Raw genomic sequence first — 18,886 nt, 5'->3', positions numbered from 1 at the left:
TTTACAAATACGACATCCAAGAACATGTTTGTTTAAAAGAGGAATTTCAGCATACAGTAGTTTGAACCTATTTTTCACAAAATAAATATGACTTTACTTCACCATGTTTTGATAATTAAAACATGCAATGGTATTAAAACATGTTGTTATCTAAATGTTGTATCAATAATTAGGTCATGTTTTAAGATATTGATGTTTGTTTCCCACTGATAAATTAACACCAATATGATATTTCGAACCAACTTAATTGCATTGTAGTTGTTGTTTTATCATATATATATACCTGTTATTCCAGATAAACTCCCACAAACCTGCGTGTATACTCATTTTCCAATGACTGCTTTTTGCTTTAAACCACAAATCTTGTGTGGGGATTGTACGAAAACCCGCAGGTTGATAGGCCAGGTGCGCTACCGGTTGACCTAGCCTGATCACAAACTACAATGCTTAAACTGTATCCAGTCATTCACATCACCGGAATGCCTTTATATTTCATATAACACCTTATCATGTTCAAGTTCATTTTAGAGGTATTTCCACAGTAGCACGGTTGGATGAACTGTGATGTTCCATATATGTTCATACGACCTACAAGATTTACTAATACTTATGTTGAATAAAAACAATATTACATCAGTTATATGATGGAATAAATATGAATTTTAAATATATGTTGATGGGTGACAAAGAAATGAAATATACTAGCCTACATATATATATGCTCGATCAATGTGTGAAATTATAACGTCATTTTATTTTATTTGTTAACTGGCAAAACAAACAACGCATACAAAATACGTTTGGTTTTCTTTTTATAATAAGCATTTTTATTGCAATATTTGAACACGTGGCAGAAACAATAAATAGCAATTTCAAAGTTCAAAGTAGAGAAAAAAAACTCATGACATAATGACGCCGTTCTAAAGCGCGGCGCTAATCACCCAATGTCCTATCTCATAACGATTCTTGAGGAAATCATGTCTATAGAAGGGACACTGCGCACATTATATCATCTACAACAGTTCAAGTTATTGGAGTACCGTTTCCGGAACTATCTACATGTCAGACGTCACAGGTTGAGACCCGGGTGTGGTACGGAGTAGGGGCGGCTGTTAGCTGGCCGGCCGTACATTCGAGATTATGGCGAACGTCCTGATGTTCCCGCCTAAATTGGAAGCGCTGGAGGAGGTTGGTGATGATGAGGAACATCTCCATGCGTGCCAGCTGTGTTCCCAGGCACATCCGAGGACCTAGATATATACACATACAAAACTTATTTCACTAAGGAATCTTCACAACCATGTGCTACGGCTTAATCCGTAGGAACAGAAATGATGTTATTATAGTTTCCTCATTTAAATTGCATGCTCTCTTTACATCATGTGTTTTATCTGTCTAACATAAATGACGGACACACGCCATACCGATAGAGAACGGCATGAACGCCGGGTTTTTCTTGAGGATGCCGTTTTGTAGGTGCCTATCAGGACAAAATTGGGTGGGGTTGTCCCAGTGACGTGAGTCGAGGTTCGAGGACAGAAGGTTCGCCTGCACGAGGGAGCCGGCCGGGATCCGGTAGCCGCGAAACGTTGTTTCTTTAACGCATGCGTGTGGTACTGACATTTCCGCTAAATTTATAAAAAGATTGTAAACTAGAGAATAAGATGCATTTAATCAACATTTGAAACATGTGACAATACGTTCAAATCCGGAATTAATTAGACAGCGACCAACACGCGAGATTACGGTGAGCATCCGTTTGGGGTTTTACATTGATTTCATAAAATAAATCGGCACATCTTACCTATATTTCCAAGTCTTTGGATTTCAAGAATGGTTGCCTCTGTGTATGGTAAAGTGCCGTTGTCGGACCAGTTGATTTGTCGTTCTCCATATTTCTAAAAACAAAGAAGACCATTCCATGATCGCAACAAATCTACTTGATGATAGTTTTACTTCATGTGGATAAAATATAATTTTCAAATCAAAGTGGACCTGTCTTTTGTGTTTTTAAATTAACAATAAATATCCTCAATTTCTCTAGCGGTTCTATTTTACTTTAGGTACATGCATACTACATAATGTCAATTGTATTGGAAATAAACATTGTCATCAATATCGACACAATCATATCGATGTTTGTGCATGTGCTTTTGAAGTCTTACAACGATAAGAACCACGTTAACCATCGGAATGATTCTGATTACAATTCGCCTCAATTGAGCGTACCTCTCGGATCTCCGCCTGACACTGGCGCTGCACTTCCGGGTTCTCCTGCAGAAAGAGAACAGCCCAGTTGAGCGTGTTGGCGGTCGTGTCCGTTCCCGCCACGAACATATCTATGATTGCTCCAAACATCAGCTCCTCTAATAACCAGATAGAAAGCACGATTATTAAAGCTTGGCTTAGTTATTCAAACAAATTACAAATTCAGGCTCCATGTTTGAAAAAAAATCGTTCGTTACAATAGACAACGTCGTTTACAGGATACTTGCTATATAAAACCTCGCATCTGTGAATTTTTAAATAATTATGGACAACGATTAATTCCATGTTTATCAATTTCTATCATTTCATTATTTTCGTCTCGAAATCATATCTTCTGTTAAAATAATCACTGAAATATCTGGATACTAGCCACTTACTGGTGATTTCTGATTTCCCACCGGCAGCTGAGTCTTCCCGCTCCTGCAAAAGATAGTGATCCACAAAGTCCCGGATATGGTCCGACTGGAACGTGTCCCGGTGCTGCTCGATCTGTCCTGCCACATAACTGAACACCCACGCCAACGTCTCCTTCTGTGTTGCTTTGGCATCTGCCCGCTGCAATGAAAATGTAAATACAAATGAGGTTTCGACATATTTAATCACATCACAGACACACGCGGAGTTCGACAGCTGGATAATGCCAATTAATTTGCCCAAATAGACACGTTTATTCCCTCTACCAGTGTGCTAATGATTGCTGTCGGTATGAGTACCTTATCGCTGCCGATGAGTTTCCATACGAACCCGGGAATGAGGCTGGCCGGCTCTATGACAGCGCCGTCTGTCAGGATACTTTGCATCTTCTCGGACACCTCCGCGAACTCTCGACTGTCATACTCCAGTCTGAAATACATATCTGATCGCGTAAAGGATTGTGGTTCTACCAATTGTATCATTAAATAGCAAATGTTCTTGTATACAACATACGAAAGAAAACATCGCTTGCTTATTTTAGGTTTTAGTTGGTCATAATGAATACTTTACCTTTTACCAAATATTATATTGAAGATGATGTTGGTCACCATTTTGTGAAAAATACATCTCATTTCAATGGGTTGTTCGACGTTTTGTCTTAAAAGTTCCGCGGCCACGTCCACCTCCCGCATAATCTTTTCCTCCAGCGAAGTTCTGCCCACTCCAAAGTCCCGCAAAGCGACCAACGTGAACTTCCTGATGGCTCTCCATTTTGTTCCGTTTGAGAAAACTATACCATGTGACGGAAGATCTTTGAATAGCCAGTCTGGTCGCCCGCTAAAGTCATCTGCTCGTTTAACGAACGCTTCCTGTATAGCGTCATAGCCAAACAAGTAGACGATGGTGTTTCCAGCAACATAATATAGTTGTACGTCTCCATGGCGCCTCGACTCCTCGAACAAGGCCACGGGCATGCGCCGTCCTCGCAGCTGCTGCAGCACGTACCACCACAGCGTTCCGATGACCGGTATCCGTGTCGGCCCCGGCGGTAAGTCTCGTACACGAAATAGTAATAGTCCGACCAGAAACACCAACAGAAAAACCACCATCACCGTCGGAGAAAATACAAGCGCAGTGAATTCGAACATATTTAAATTCAATATACAGAAAGTTCCACGGTGTGCGTATTTTTCAAGATTCTTATTCTTTTCTTTCTTTACAAAACTATCATAGTCAAGAACGTAACTCATTCCTTTATATACCTTCAGCCGACCTGGTTTTTAACTCTTGTACTGACGTAATAGGAGAAGTTAAAAAGCGTGTCACTAGATCGTAGCCCATGTCTTTATATACCTTCAGCCGACCTGGTTTTTAACTCTTGCATTGAAGTATTAGGAGAAGTTAAAAAGCGTGTCACAGTTTATTAGTTACTAGATGACAACATCTGAGTAATACTTTCTCCATATTAAGGTTGTTTATACTATAATGTATTATCAATTATACTGTTAAATGTGCTACATATGAATACGATTAGCAATTAACAATGAAATATTTACTCTACTGATAAAGATATATATATTAGAGAATACAACCATTTGTTTACCTTCCCGTTTTCATCGTGACACATATTTTAACTTAAATGCATTAGCGTTTTTTTTATCGCCAGTCTGTACATATACATGTATAATCAACACAACATGTGTACCATGTAGTTCATAAAAGGAACAATAAAGGCAGATATTGAACTTTAATAAAACTGATTAATTGACAAGTTTGTTATTTATCACCTGTGCATATATATACAGGCCGTCAACCAAGTTTCAGTGAAAATATAGGAAAAAATAAAGGAAATTTTGTCCAAAAATATAGGAGGTTTTGGCATTTTTTGGGCAAAATATAGGAATTTTATAAGTGAACATTTACTTACTTATTTATTGGCTATAATCGTAAAATTTGTGTTTCACTTAATCCATATTCCTTAAAGGACAATTATTTAATTATTTTTTTTTACTCTTGAATATCATAATTGTAAAAACAAGAGGCCCAAGAGGGCCTATGCTCTACTGGCATGGCTCTTGTGGTAATTAATGTTCAATCCAGAGAATGTACATATGAGTAATAGGCAACAAATATATAGTTCACTTTTTGTGTTTGGGTTAGCTAAAAAACGCTTCATGTTCAACATCTCAGGACAGAAAGTGGCATAATTTCAAATGTTTTGCTAGACAGTCATCGTATGATGCTCCACAACACATATCAAAGGTATGGGCCTCGTGGTTTGAAACAAGAAGATTTTGAAAATATTTCTTAATAAGTCTCTAGGAAACTTGTGACCCCCGGGGCAGTGCCAGTTTTGACCCAAGGGGCATAATTTGAACAACCATGGTAGTGGACCACTAAATAAAGCCTTGTTCAAAGTAGCAAGGATCTGGATAGCTGTTTCACACAAGGTATTTAACATTTCCCAATTTAAGTATACCAGACCTGTGAACACTGGGTATGGCCAGTTATGACCTCAGGGGCATAATTTGAACAAACATTTACAAGCAATTGTGACTTTACATGTAAATTTGGCTGAAAAAGACTTCGCTCATGTAGACTTGGCTAAAATTAGACTTAGCTAAAAATAACATTTTTTTATACTTTCAAGACCCATAATCTAGGCATGCATGAGCGGATCACGAGATACAATCAAAACTGAAGACTGTATCGTGTTCACAAGCAATTGCTTACAGATGCACAGGCGCAAGGACGCACATACTACGTACACATTGTAACCATCGCATAAGCTCTTCTGGCCTTTGGGCTCTGGTTTCGAACCGGGGTCCCCAAATTGCAGTCCAGTGTTGTATTCACTGTGCTACGAAGGCTTGAACCCTTAACGGTTGGAATATTTCAGCTATATACCTTACTTGGTAATATCATGTGATAACATCGACTAGCCAATCATGCATAAGGAATTAATTCTACTAGGTAGACATACCTAGTAAACTTTTTTAATGGAAAAATACCAAAAAACTGCGAAGAATCAATGCATTGTACACATTGATATCAAGCTTATGTCAGTATTTGACAGTTTTCTTTTTTTTCGCCATTTTATAATATGGAGTACAGCCTCTTTAAACCTCTCCATCAAGGTAGACTATGCTGCAATAACGCAACTATGGTCACCAAAGTGAAAGATTAAATGTTCGTCATACTCTTCATCAAAGGTGTCCAGATGGATAACCAAGGGTGTACAACAGCAATTCTGATTGATGGTGATGGTTTAGAGGATAAAGACAGTCTCAAACTGTAAAACAAACAATATCTAAAGGCAGTATCAATCCTTTGAATGATATCTCAGCACCACTTTTTAAGAAAAATATAGGAAAAAATCCAAAATATAAGAAAATATAAATATAAGAAAATATAGGAAATATAGGAGGTTTTGAAAAATATAGGAAATTTCCCCAAAATATAGGAAAATATAGGAATTGGTTGATGGCCTGTATATATTAACACGAAAAAAACATGTTTTACAATTTTTATTAATTTTATTATAATAATTTTATACTACACGCTTAATTGCCTTTTTTGGGCAAGATTTCAAGTTCGCTCTTACGTTAAACATAAAATTAACAGTTCTCTATCATTCCAGAGTATGATTGATGCTGGTAAAGTATATACAGGGATGATACTGTTCACCATTAAACGTACTTGTGTATTCCGACTGGCAATGTTTGCTCGACTAAATTGTTGGTAAGGTATTTATCAATCATGATATTCAATATTGGTATAGATATCTGGCTGATCAGTGATGCTGTTAATCAAATATTAAATTAATAGGTTAATACATGTCCATTTATTACCAGGTCCGAAAAGTAATATGACTGAATGCAGATGTGAAAACACCAAGTTGAAGACCTTACATGTATGACTAACAAATACAAGTAATAATAATGCACTAGTTAATACAAGAACCAACCATTACTGTCATTAGCTTTCTTTTAAATACTATGGTTCATTTTTTTTCCCAGATCATACAATTTTTTTTATTTTATCAATACCATTTTATGCCAGTCTCCACTGTTCGGATTCTCTTTTCATTCCTCCTATACAACATTTCAAACATAATGAACATGATGCGGCCTGTCAGTCAAAGTGGCCGGACGATACCCGATTGACCTGAATCAGCGTCCATAGTAGGCGGGGCTTATCAGTTGCCCGTTGCTATCAGCCATGACCTGCGACGATCTGCACGTATCAACAGTTATGCAAATACTCTGTTTTCTATCTTATATTAAACAAAAAATATCTTTCTTACAACTGAGAGATAGTAAAGACAATAAAGGAAACCCATAATACTGACATTTTCCCTTATTGCTGCTCAAATTATGCATTTTTTGAAATTTGTTTGATAACAAAGTGACCTTTCGGTAGACTATTTCAACCCTCCAAGTTCTTAATGTAATATACGTATCCTTTCCGTTAGTCTTAAAATAAAAAATATCATTTTGAGTATTAGTGTTAAATGTTGACGACATCTTGTGATTTATTTTGATTTTGATTTCCTTTTTGTGCGTAAAGTCGTAAATCCGAAGCATATACCTTTGCTTTTAAGTTTGTTTGGATATACTGTTAGTGAAAAAGACATTTCAGTTAATTTGAGTTACATTTTTTTTTTATTAAATTCAGATAAAAGTTCAAATATCATTTAGCTAAAGGTCACAAATAGTATAAACGTATAGATAAAACAAAAACATCTTAGTAAATGACGCAAAGCAATGTATAAACCTGCGCATTTATAATGACTATGATCATTTCTACTCTTATGTTGCTTGTAAGAACAGATTTGCATTTCATTTAATATGGATATTAATTCATTGAGATAAACATGAAGGTAGTTATATCAATATTAACAAGAGCTGTCACAGAGACAGCGCGCTCGACTATTCCGCCCTTTTTCAGTGTAAGGATTGAAAAGTTTTTGCCAAACATGCATGGATCACTGTTAGATCAGCTTTCAATGCAATACATGATGTGCTGAGATATTAACATAAATGTGGTTACATGCACAATTTTAACCAGCATTTTTAAGTCTAATAATAAAGGGCCATTATTTGCAAAATACAGTATCTAACTTGGTTATTCAATTAGGTTGGGTGGTTGAATACCATTGTATAAAGTCTCAATGCAATACATCAAGTAGTTGCTGAGATATAATCCTATGTGTGCTAACATGCAAGACCTTAACCAGATTTTTTTGTAAGTCGCATCATAAAGGGGCAAAAATTATTATTAAATTATATAATATGAAAGATATAGTTATCTTCCTTGATTAAATGAAGGTTAAATGGTTGGGAGCCTGTGTGTAAAGTTTCAATGCAATACATGATGTATTCGCTGAGGTATTGACTTAAAACTGGTAACATGCAAAACCTTAACCAGAATTTCTATGTCGAATAAAAAAGGGGCCATTATTTGAATTTAATGCAAACTAGAGTTATCTATCTTGGTTATTTAAGTAAATTGGATGGTTGAGTACCATTGTATAAAATCTCAATGTAATACCTCAAGTAGTTGCTGAGATATTATCCTATGTGTGCTTACATGCAAAACCTTAACCTGAATTTCTAAGTCAAATAATAAAGGGCAGTTATTTTGCATTATATACAAACTAGAGTTATCTTACTTGCTTAATTAAGTAGGTTGGATGGTTAAGTACCATTGTATAAAGTCTCAATGTAATACCTCAAGCAGTTGCTGAGATATTAACCTATGTGTGCTTACACGCAAAACCTTATCCAGAATTTCTAAGTCAAATAATAAAGGGCAATCATTTGCATTAAATGCAAACTAAAGTTATCCAACTTGGTTAATTAAGTAGGTTGGATGGTTGAGTACCATTGCATCAAGTCTCAATGAAATACCTCCAGTAGTTGCTGAGATATTATCCTATGTGTGCTTACATGCAAAACCTTAACCAGAATTTCTAAGTAAAATAATAAAGGGCAATTATTTTGCATTAAATGCAAACTAGAGTTATCTTACTTGCTTAATTAAGTAGGTTGGATGGTTAAGTACCATTGTATAAAGTCTCAATGTAATACCTCAAGCAGTTGCTGAGATATTAACCTATGTGTGCTTACACGCAAAACCTTAACCAGAATTTCTAAGTCAAATAATAAAGGGCAATCCTTTGCATTAAATGCTAACTAAAGTTATCTATCTTGGTTAATTAAGTAGGTTGGATGGTTGAGTACCATTGTATCAAGTCTCAATGTAATACCTCAAGTAGTTGCTGAGATATTATCCTATGTGTGCTTGCATGCAAAACCTTAACCAGAATTTCTAAGTAAAATAATAAAGGCCTATTTTTAGCATTAAATGCAAACTAGAGTTATCTAACTTGGTTAATTAAGTAGGTTAGATGGTTGAGTACCATTGTATAAAGTCTCAATGCAATACCTCAAGTAGATGCTGAGATATTAACCTAAGTGTGCTTGCACGCAAAACCTAAACCAAGGTGTGACACAGACACCGACGCTTGGGTGAGTAGTATAGCTCTCCTTATTCTTTGAATAGTCGAGTTAATAATTCACTTAACTTATATAAAAGGTGATTTTTAATGGAGAAAGGAAGAAAAACAGCATAATCCATTTGATCTAAACAAACGTCATTTATTGTTGACTTTCGTAAAGGAAATTAATACATGTTTTGTTTCCCTAAATTTAAGGCCTTTCTATTTTAACAAAATTCCTATGTTATTTAGAAATTAATTATTTTAAAGTTTAGACATTAAAATATTTTTACCTAAATCAAACATTGAATTTAATTAATAATAATAATTTACTAATTTAATGTAATACTTGCTTTTATTGCTATGCTTTACCATGTTACATGCATTTTTTATCTGATTGTCAAGTATAAATTCTTTTAAAATATCGTATGCTTCCTTGTTCATGTGGAAGGGCCCTTCACTATGGGGTCACGTGACACTGTAGGTGTATCCTTATTGTAATCGGCGTGATGTCAATTATGCATGTACAAGATTGAGTCACGTTTCTTCCCGTGATACATCTATTAACTTGCATGAATCAGACACTGCTCTGCTATAGGCCATTTCCTTAATGGCATCCCCTGAAGCAGAATCTTTGTCTGTTTCCTGATCACAACTGATTGCACTATCTTGGACCTCACCATCCCTAGCACTCACGCCCCCAGGAGACATCAAGAACCTTCCCTGCACAAACACTCTTGGGACACACAGACCCTCCTTCTTGTTCACTGTTTGTCTGTGCACATATTCACATGAACTCACTACAAGTCCAGATTCTTCAGCCAATGCTTTCATCTTGTCTGAAACATAAATGTACAGGTGTTACATTTGACCAAACAGAACTACACGTACATGCAACGAAAGTAAGAAGTATTCCTCATTAAAATGAAGATTCAGAGCATGGCAAATTACTATTTATCTGCTTCTTTTGCCCCATGAAAGCCAACTGAAAGTCATGGGGTTTAGCACAAGTGAGAATATCAGATTTGTAGAGTCGTACGGCATAGTGCATGTACATGATGTAACCCTAGTGTTTTAACATGTAGCACTGAGATATGGCATCCCACTCCTTGAGAATTCCGCCCAGAAGAAAGACGTTTAAAAGCTGAGCCAGGGGTTCAAACTTGCAATTCCTGGCTAAACATTTAAGAGTCTTACCACCATGGTAAGATACTTAACTAATGGACCACATAGTGTAGCTTTTCCAAGTTGACATACCTGTGGTAAAGTAGTAAGCCCGTGTGCCATCCTGCCTCACATAGAAGTTGTCAGCAAGTTTGTGACCTGGGGAAAACCTCAGCATGGCATGGTCATACAGACCGTAATCTCGGAACAACAAACACCCGCCTGGCTTTAGGACCTGCAAAAGGCATACACCTGGCCTCAGGATTTGCTACATGCATATACCTGGCCACAGGACCGGCAACTTACATACACCTGGCCCCATAACCAGAAACATACAACCACCTGGCCATGTCTAAGACCTGCAATATAATAACACCAGGCCTCAAGACCTGCAACATACATACACCTGGCCTCAGGACCTGCAACTTACATACACCTGGCCTCGGGGCCTGCAACATGTATAAGCCTGGCTTCAGGATCTGCAACATACATATGCCTGGCCTCAGGAACTGCAACATACTTATGCCTAGCCTCATGGCCTGCAACATACACACACCTAGCCTCAGGACCTGCAAAATACATATGCCTGGAGTCAGGACCTGCAACATACATATGCCTGACCTAACCTGCAAGGTACATAATTATGCCTTGCCACAGAAACTGCAAAATACATATGTCTGGCCTCAGGACCTGCAACATGCATATGCCTAGCCTCAGGACCTGCAACATACATATGCCTGGAGTCAGGACCTGCAATATACATGTGCCTGGCTTCAGGACCTACAACATACATATGCCTGGCTTCAGGACCTGCAACGTACATGTCTGGTGTCAGGACCAGCAACATGCATATGCCTGGCCTCAGGACCTGCAACATACATATGCTTGGAGTCAGGACCTGCAGCATACATATGCCTGGCTTCTCAGGACCTCACGTACAACAGTAAGGATGATACATGCCGCTACAGAATGACATAAAAATTAAGATTTATCAACTGATCGGTATACACATACATGTATAAAGTAAACTGCACTACAGTTATCCTGTACCCAGAACTATATCAAGCATAAATGTGATGAAAATAGAATGTGAGAATAGGATTGTGTGTTCTATTTAATTAAAAAATTAGTTTTACCTTTGCTACATTCTTCAATGCTGCCAACATTTTGTCAGGGTGTATTGCAGAGAGGACAAAGATCATAGTGGCCACATCCACGCTAGAGTCTAAGACATATTCACCAATGTTGTCCTCTGTGACATCACAGTGAAAAGCAAGGCATCTCGAGCTGTCATACTTCGCATTCTCCTGGAGACCAAATTTTAAACAACAGTGAAAGTAGGTCAACATATGCTTCAATTTGCACCTCAAAACTGCACTTATTTGCACCACCACCATCTTGCAGAAAAAATAATTTAGAATTTAAGTACACATGTGTTTCATAGTGCAAAACATTTAACTGCTGAATGTGTTATTGATTTGAAACACAGATAAAATAATGTGCGAATTATGTGTACATGTATGTATTTTTGTTGTCCATGTTAGGAGTTTTCCAATATTTCTTTTCATTAATATATTTGATACCCTCTTAGTTTTGTGTTTTGTTCTGCTGCTGTGATGTAATATCCCCAATTAAAGGTCGTTGTTGTTGATGTTGTTACGAAAAAAACATCATGACTTAAAATTACAAAGTATAGTACTTTAACAAAAGAGAATCAAGTTCTTGAAGACAAATACCTTAACAAATTCAACTGCTCTCCTTGAAAAATCACAAGCATAGAAAAACACTGTTTTCATTTCTTCCAGCAAAGGAAACATGAAATTCCCAACTCCACATCCTACTTCCAAAATGACAAGTTTCTCCTCCTGTAATAGAAAGTAAATATGTTATGCTACAGGTTTGAAGGTTAATATAATACAATCAAAACTCTCTATGTCAAACTCTGTTATCTCAATGATAAACTTTTTTGGAATGCGTTGGGTTTAGTTACACATGTTTTATATTCTGGTTAAATTGAATGTTCTTTATCTCAAAGTATTTCCCGAGGTCACATGGACTTTGACATACCAAGTTTTGACTGTTCTTCAAACAAAAATTAAATATTATTATAAAGTAACTCTTCTGTGTTTTCTTTGAATTTAAGCTTAGTACAAAATGTACATTTTTCACTACTGAATAAACTTAACAAATATGTTCAGTTATTCATTTTACAATCTACAAGTAGTATGAATGAGGTAAAAGACTAGAAATGTAAATGTCATTAAAATAGATATAACCTTAGCTTGAGCAAGTTCTTCAAACTCTCTCTGAGTCCAATGTCTATCCTTGAAGAATTTTGTAGTGTTTCTTTTGTAAAACAAGTCCCAATTTTTCTGGGCCTCTTTCTCAAACTTGTTTTGTTTAAAATCAGACACCAACATTTTGTCTTTATCTAGCTTGATTTCCTCTTCCACACTCAGTTCTCGGAGGCTTTGTGTTACAAAACCATATTGCTCCGAGTTGTTGTCAGCCATTGCATAGATTTGGAAAATGTTTCGGCTCTTGCTATTTGTTTTGCCAGCCTGTTTTTGTCATAAACAAAAAACATAACATTGTAAAAATCACAATAATCCTTACATGAAGCCACAGTAGGTGTAGTGAGCATGCTACAAAATACGCACTGTACTTTTAGAATGTTTAATGCATTTGTTTTTCATAGAGTGACACCAATTCAGATATAAAAGAGTGGCTGGGCAAGGTGAAAGTATATTGTAATATTTCAATGAAATATACAAGAACAACAACAAAATTACAAAGTCAGCGAAACTACAGCCATTCCTGTATGCGAGTAGTTTTAGGACAGCAGCAGTTCTTGGGCAGTAACGATTTTTGCCTCATTTTTGAAAGTTACATAATGAAGCACCTGGTTATTATCAATCAGTTGCTGGAACACCTCAGAAGGTTATAACACTTTTCATCATGTAAGAATAATTTGAAGTTAAATAACAATAGTTTCTATTCCTTTAGAAAATCACATTTTATTTACGCTGGAAAATCCAAACTGCAGTGCACATGTGCACAAAAACAAACACCATGAAACGTGTCATACTACAGGCATGTAAGATGAATTAGCTAAATTACCCTTAAATGTTTCATTTTATATACTTGCACAAAAAGTAGGTATCCATACATGTAAACCTCTGGCTGTGCCAGAGAAGTAGATTTGTTCCTCCAGAGAGGTAGATTTGGGCCCAGAGAGGTAGATTTGTTCCTCCGTAGATTTGGGCCCAGAGAGGTAGATTTGTTCCTCCAGTGAGATAGATTTGGGCCCAGAGGGGTAGATTTGATCCTCCAGTGAGATAGATTTGGGCCCAGAGAGGTAGATTTGTTCCTCCATAGATTTGGGCCCAGAGAGGTAGATTTGTTCCTCCAGTGAGATAGATTTGGGCCCAGAGGGGTAGATTTGTTCCTCCAGAGAGGTAGATTTGGGCCCAGAGAGGTAGATTTGTTCCTCCAGAGAAGATTTGTTCCTCCAGAGATGTAGATTTGTTCCTCCAGAGAGGAAGATTTGTTCCTCCAGAGAGGTAGATTTGTTCCTCCAGAGAGGAAGATTTGTTCCTCCAGAGAGGTAGATTTGTTCCTCCAGAGAGGTAGATTTGTTCTTCTAGAGGTAGATTTGGGCCTCCAGAGAGGTAAATTTGGGCCTAGAGAGGTAGATTTGTTCCTCCAGAGAGGTAGTTTTTTCCTCCAGAGTGGTAGATTTGTTTCTCCAGAGAGGTAGATTTGTTCCTCCAGAGAGGTAGATTTGGGCCCAGAGAGGAAGATTTGTTCCTCCAGAGAGGAAGATTTGTTCCTTCAGAGAGGTAGATTTGGGCCCAGATAGGAAGATTTGTTTTTCCAGAGAGGTAGATTTGTTCCTCGAGAGATGTAGATTTGTTCCTCCAGAGAGGTAAATTTGGGCCCAGAGAGGTAGATTTGGGCCCAGAGAGGTAGATTTGTTCCTCCAGAGGTAGATTTGGGCCCAGAGAGGTAGATTTTACTGAATGCGCGTTTTCCGCAATTTTATTAGATTTTGTTTCCTGTTTGTATGTTTTAGGTACACTTAATGTAGTTATTTACCTCCTTACTAACCTAAGGTATACCGGTATACTGATTGAAAACGCTAACTCTTTTCTTGATTCAATATTCTATTGAATCATAATATAAATAAATAACAAAAATATGTATCATACATATAAACAGCACTAAAAATATACATAACAAGAGCTGTCACAGTATGTGACGAATGCCCCCGAATGTGACATTGACCTACGAACAAGGTCAGTACATGAAAAGTTGATCTTGTCTTTATGTGTCAAATACATATGGCAAGTTATTTTAAATTTACTCTGAACATAAAATAAAAACACCCATACTTGACAACCTACACTGTTATGTCCTTATATTCAGAATTCCCTTGTGAATAAACACTTAGTGTATCTTTCACCTTAGAGGTAGGGACATGGGTCTTGCACAGGACACGTCGTCATCGTATGTGGAACACATGTAGCAAGTTATTTTAAAATCTGTCCTTACAAGGGAAAGTTACAGCCCAGACACGACAACCTATACTCTATGTCCTTATATGCAGCACTCCATTGTGAATAAACACTAAGTGTGACCTTGACCTTTGAGGTAGAGACACGGGTCTTGCACGCGACACGTAGTCTTGGTATGTGGAACACATGTAGCAAGTTATTTTAAAATCTGTCCTTACAAGGGAAAGTTACAGCCCAGACACGACAACCTATACTCTATGTCCTTATATGCAGCACTCCATTGTGAATAAACACTAAGTGTGACCTTGACCTTTGAGGTAGAGACACGGGTCTTGCACGCGACACGTAGTCTTGGTATGTGGAACACATGTGGCAAGTTATTTTAAAATCTGTCCATACGAGGGAAAGTTACAGCCCGGACACGACAACCTATACTCTATGTCCTTATATGCAGCACTCCATTGTGAATAAACACTAAGTGTGACCTTGACCTTTGAGGTAGGGACACGGGTCTTGCACGCGACACGTCGTCTTGGTATGTGGTACACATGTGGCACGTTATTTTAAAATCTGTCCATACAAGAGAAAGTTACAGCCCGGACACGACAACCTATACTCTATGTCCTTATATGCAGCACTCCATTGTGAATAAACACTAAGTGTGACCTTGACCTTTGAGGTAGGGACACGGGTCTTGCACGCGACACGTCGTCTTGGTATGTGGAACACATGTGGCAAGTTATTTTAAAATCTGTCCATACGAGGGAAAGTTACAGACCTGGACGGACGGACAGTTGTTATAATGGTATAAACATGTATGTGAGAAATAAATCAGAAAACTATCCTTGATGTCAATACATTAATGCCACACACTGTTACAAATTATTTCTTTATTTTTTCATTATATGCAACACATGCATGTTCAGCGGCTTTAAGAGCATCCAAGTCTGGCTGGTACAGGTGGCAGGCCCTAGGATCACAGTTACTTGGTATTTGGACTGCATTTTTTGGCCAGTCATGCGATTGGTCCCTAGGGTGATCTCTTGGACTGAGAATCATAAAAAAAATGTGTTTTAGTACTTTATGATACACATAATAAACAAATAATCCACTTTTAGTCGTTTATTTTTACATATTAAATATTTTGAAATTTCATACAATCTTTATCATTCACGATAAAGATTGTATGAAATTTCAAAATATTTAATGTATAATAGCGGTTCTAATATTATTATCATTGATGAGTAAACAATTTTAAAGTTTGATCCGATGCCAAAATTAAAGAAGGTGGCTCAATTTGTTTTTAAATATATGATTTCACCAACCTGAAGAATTTGTCCGTTGTGTAGGGCGCAACGTCGTGTTCCTCGAGGAACTGGCGAGCGCGCCAACCTAAAGCTATGTTGTTGTCCTCGAGCTGATGAAGGCGATGTGTAGTGGACCTTCGTGATGTCTGAGGTAGCCAAGATTACCTTGGTTTGCACAAATTTTCCAAGAAGACTGCAGACGACGTATCTCGCTGTCCATCACGCCCAACTGACTGCTGCCGGTCTGTAACATTACACATGATCATCTTATTCAAATGAGTTTGCACTCAATTTATAATTATGATAAGTAATAAATAATTTAATAACCATGAGTTTGTTTTTATTTTGTTGTTTTTATCTGACATCTTCCCATTACAAATATAATGATGTAACTTGGAGTAAAGTATGACATAAGAAATGACGAGAGTATGATGTCAAATAAATGGAGTATTGTGTTTTTATAATGATACAAGCTACATACCTAAAACTGCTTGTTGAAATCTCATCATGGCTCTCGAAGTAGCTCCGCAGTGCGGGCCACTGATCTAGCACATGAACAACACAAAGCTCGAGGGACAGCCAGCGCATCCGACAGTGCTTCAGGATCTTGCTTGGCTCAGTGTCCATGAATTCTTGGAAGGACCTCAGTATCTTCTTACACTTCATGCTAAAACAACAATGACATTAAGTTACAATATGGGAACAATCGCTGTTTATTAATATTATTTTTTATTATTGTTTGGTTGACTTAGTTCTTAAGCTCCACACCTAATCTATCTATGTGTACTACATATTAATACCTTTTCTGGAAATGGTAGTAGACGTCAACCAGGAGGTCTTCTACAAGGAGCTGCAACAATTTGACCGCTTTCACAATGCATATGTTGGCCAGGTGACATATGCAGCCAATGTCCATAACACCCCGAGCCTTGGAATACCATGTATGTGTGTCTCTTCAAGCTGCACTATGTCATCATGCACACGCACGAGCACCGCTAGGAGTTTGTTGTCTCCCCAATAATTGGACTCTGACATTGATCATTGTACTGAACTTGTTCTCGCGACAGAGTTTCTCGACTGATGGCTGGAAATGGGGCCCAAGTGCTTCATTCACGATGTGCTTAGACTTGGTCCTCTTGCAGCTGTATTGCTGGGTGATCGCCAATTCGGGAAATGCCTTTTTCACGAGGATCCGTAAATGGTTCGCCACGAGGAAGGGCAGGTTGTCCTCAACAAGGAAGTTTGTCATAAGAACCTTGGCTGTTGTAGTTTTGACTATTTCGTTCGGGAAATTAAAAAATAGCAGCTAATGGCTTTGTTCCAGATGACAACCACTTCATTTTTTTTATGGCTCTCAGTGGAGAAGAGTTTTTTAATGTCATTTCTCCCACCATGGGCCACTTTTAAGTCTATTGCACACACACTGCAGAAGGCATACTCCGCTCCCTTTGAACTCCTGTTTATTCCCTTAAACTCTTTCATCCATGACTGACTGAAATAGTTACTATAGCGTTTAGCAGATGGTGCCTTAAAATTTGGAGAGAGCTTTCTCTTCCTATCCATAGTTTATTATGAAACAAATTATTTAAAAATTACACATGTAAGTCACTTTATAATATTAACTTTATAATCACTTATTATCCACTTGATATCAAAACATGTTTCAGATTTTCTATTTTTATTACTCATTTCTTATTTTTCACACCTACCTATCTCAACACACCTGTGATTGGCTGCATGTCGGTGTCTTCAAAAGTGACAATATTACTTTTCTGGCCCCCACACCATAAAATCGTCCATTGCTTGGCATCCTTTGATGGATGTTAAGAAAACAATGGACCAAAAATCACTGATTATGCTAATTGGCAGGAACATGGCAGACACACGTGTTAAAATCTGTGGCCAGCAATGTGTGACCAGAGTCCTTCAGTTACATTTTGCAATTTTATGACCTAACTGGACTTCATTTTATGTTGTTTTTTTTCCCTTACTTTTTTCTTGAAAGCGGTAGATTCAGACAGGCCAGCAGAAGGGTGGTAGAAGGGTCCAAAAAGTGGTAGATTTTATCTACCCCTGATAAATCTATCGCCAGTAGAGTTCACATACATGTATGAAGAATCCAACAAACAATTATAAGTTTAAGGTGTTTTTTTCATTCCCTATTGCTAAAATGTAACGGTATATACATAAAACAAACAACTGTTGTTTGTTTCATTTCAAAGTTTGTTTACCAAATTTAATTAGTTGCAAAACTTGTTATTTCGTAGATTTTATTCTTATTTTATACAAAATTTTAAGGTAAAATATGAATATAACCACTTGTATAATCTATTTCAAGCATCAAATACGTATCTAAATACAACTTCGATATATACACACCACCAACCCACCCCAACCCCCTGTTTTTGACACACCCGTTTCTGAAGACACCTAGGGATTAGAACAATCCCGTTTCTAACGTCTATTATTTGAGACTAACCTGTTGACTGCTTCCAATATAAAAATAAGTCACGAAATTGTATTATTTTATCAAATTATGTACTTGTTCTGCAGCGATTATATCACTTTGATAGTAAAAAAGGAAAACAATATTACCGGAAACTTACGCTTTACTTTTAAATCTTCATATTTGCAAATGCATGCATGTTATTCTCATATTGTTTCACACATACTAATCAGTATCGACAAAACGCACGCTAAAAACACTTTGATCA

General features: G+C 37.2%; 2 protein-coding genes across 7 annotated transcripts; both read right to left on the bottom strand.

Moving 5' to 3' along the window:
• Positions 1-801: 801 nt before the first annotated feature.
• LOC128228722 (cytochrome P450 2B4-like) lies at positions 802-4,073 on the bottom strand. Of its 2 annotated transcripts, XM_052940192.1 has the most exons (7): positions 3,253-4,070; positions 2,982-3,111; positions 2,646-2,823; positions 2,230-2,366; positions 1,805-1,898; positions 1,425-1,628; positions 802-1,250 (listed from the first exon to the last, which is right to left on the bottom strand). In XM_052940192.1, exons 1-7 carry the CDS (start codon positions 3,930-3,932, stop codon positions 1,063-1,065), a joined length of 1,611 nt encoding a protein of 536 aa, XP_052796152.1. In that variant the 5' UTR covers positions 3,933-4,070; the 3' UTR covers positions 802-1,062. The 2 variants fall into 2 exon arrangements, with proteins under 2 accessions (XP_052796152.1, XP_052796153.1); XM_052940193.1 differs by lacking the exon at positions 1,425-1,628 and having other exon boundaries at positions 3,253-4,073.
• A 2,148-nt stretch (positions 4,074-6,221) lies between these two features.
• LOC128227715 (tRNA N(3)-methylcytidine methyltransferase METTL6-like) lies at positions 6,222-18,885 on the bottom strand. 5 transcript variants are annotated; one of them, XM_052938487.1, is made up of 9 exons: positions 17,882-18,523; positions 16,973-17,664; positions 16,654-16,839; positions 16,191-16,416; positions 12,625-12,909; positions 12,085-12,213; positions 11,485-11,655; positions 10,442-10,583; positions 6,222-10,023 (listed from the first exon to the last, which is right to left on the bottom strand). In XM_052938487.1, the coding sequence occupies exons 5-9, from the start codon at positions 12,859-12,861 to the stop codon at positions 9,722-9,724; spliced, it is 981 nt and encodes a 326-aa protein (XP_052794447.1). In that variant the 5' UTR covers positions 12,862-12,909; positions 16,191-16,416; positions 16,654-16,839; positions 16,973-17,664; positions 17,882-18,523; the 3' UTR covers positions 6,222-9,721. The 5 variants fall into 5 exon arrangements, with proteins under 5 accessions (XP_052794447.1, XP_052794449.1, XP_052794446.1 ...); XM_052938489.1 differs by having other exon boundaries at positions 17,896-18,523; XM_052938486.1 differs by lacking the exons at positions 16,191-16,416; positions 16,654-16,839; positions 16,973-17,664; positions 17,882-18,523 and adding an exon at positions 18,779-18,885.
• Position 18,886: the final 1 nt, after the last annotated feature.

The sequence above is a fragment of the Mya arenaria genome, chromosome 3 (assembly GCF_026914265.1).
Source record: "Mya arenaria isolate MELC-2E11 chromosome 3, ASM2691426v1".
In the NCBI taxonomy this organism is placed as follows: Eukaryota; Metazoa; Mollusca; class Bivalvia; order Myida; family Myidae; genus Mya; species Mya arenaria.
The sequence above is the reverse complement of the archived record's forward strand: the minus strand, read 5'-3'. Positions and strand labels throughout refer to the sequence as shown.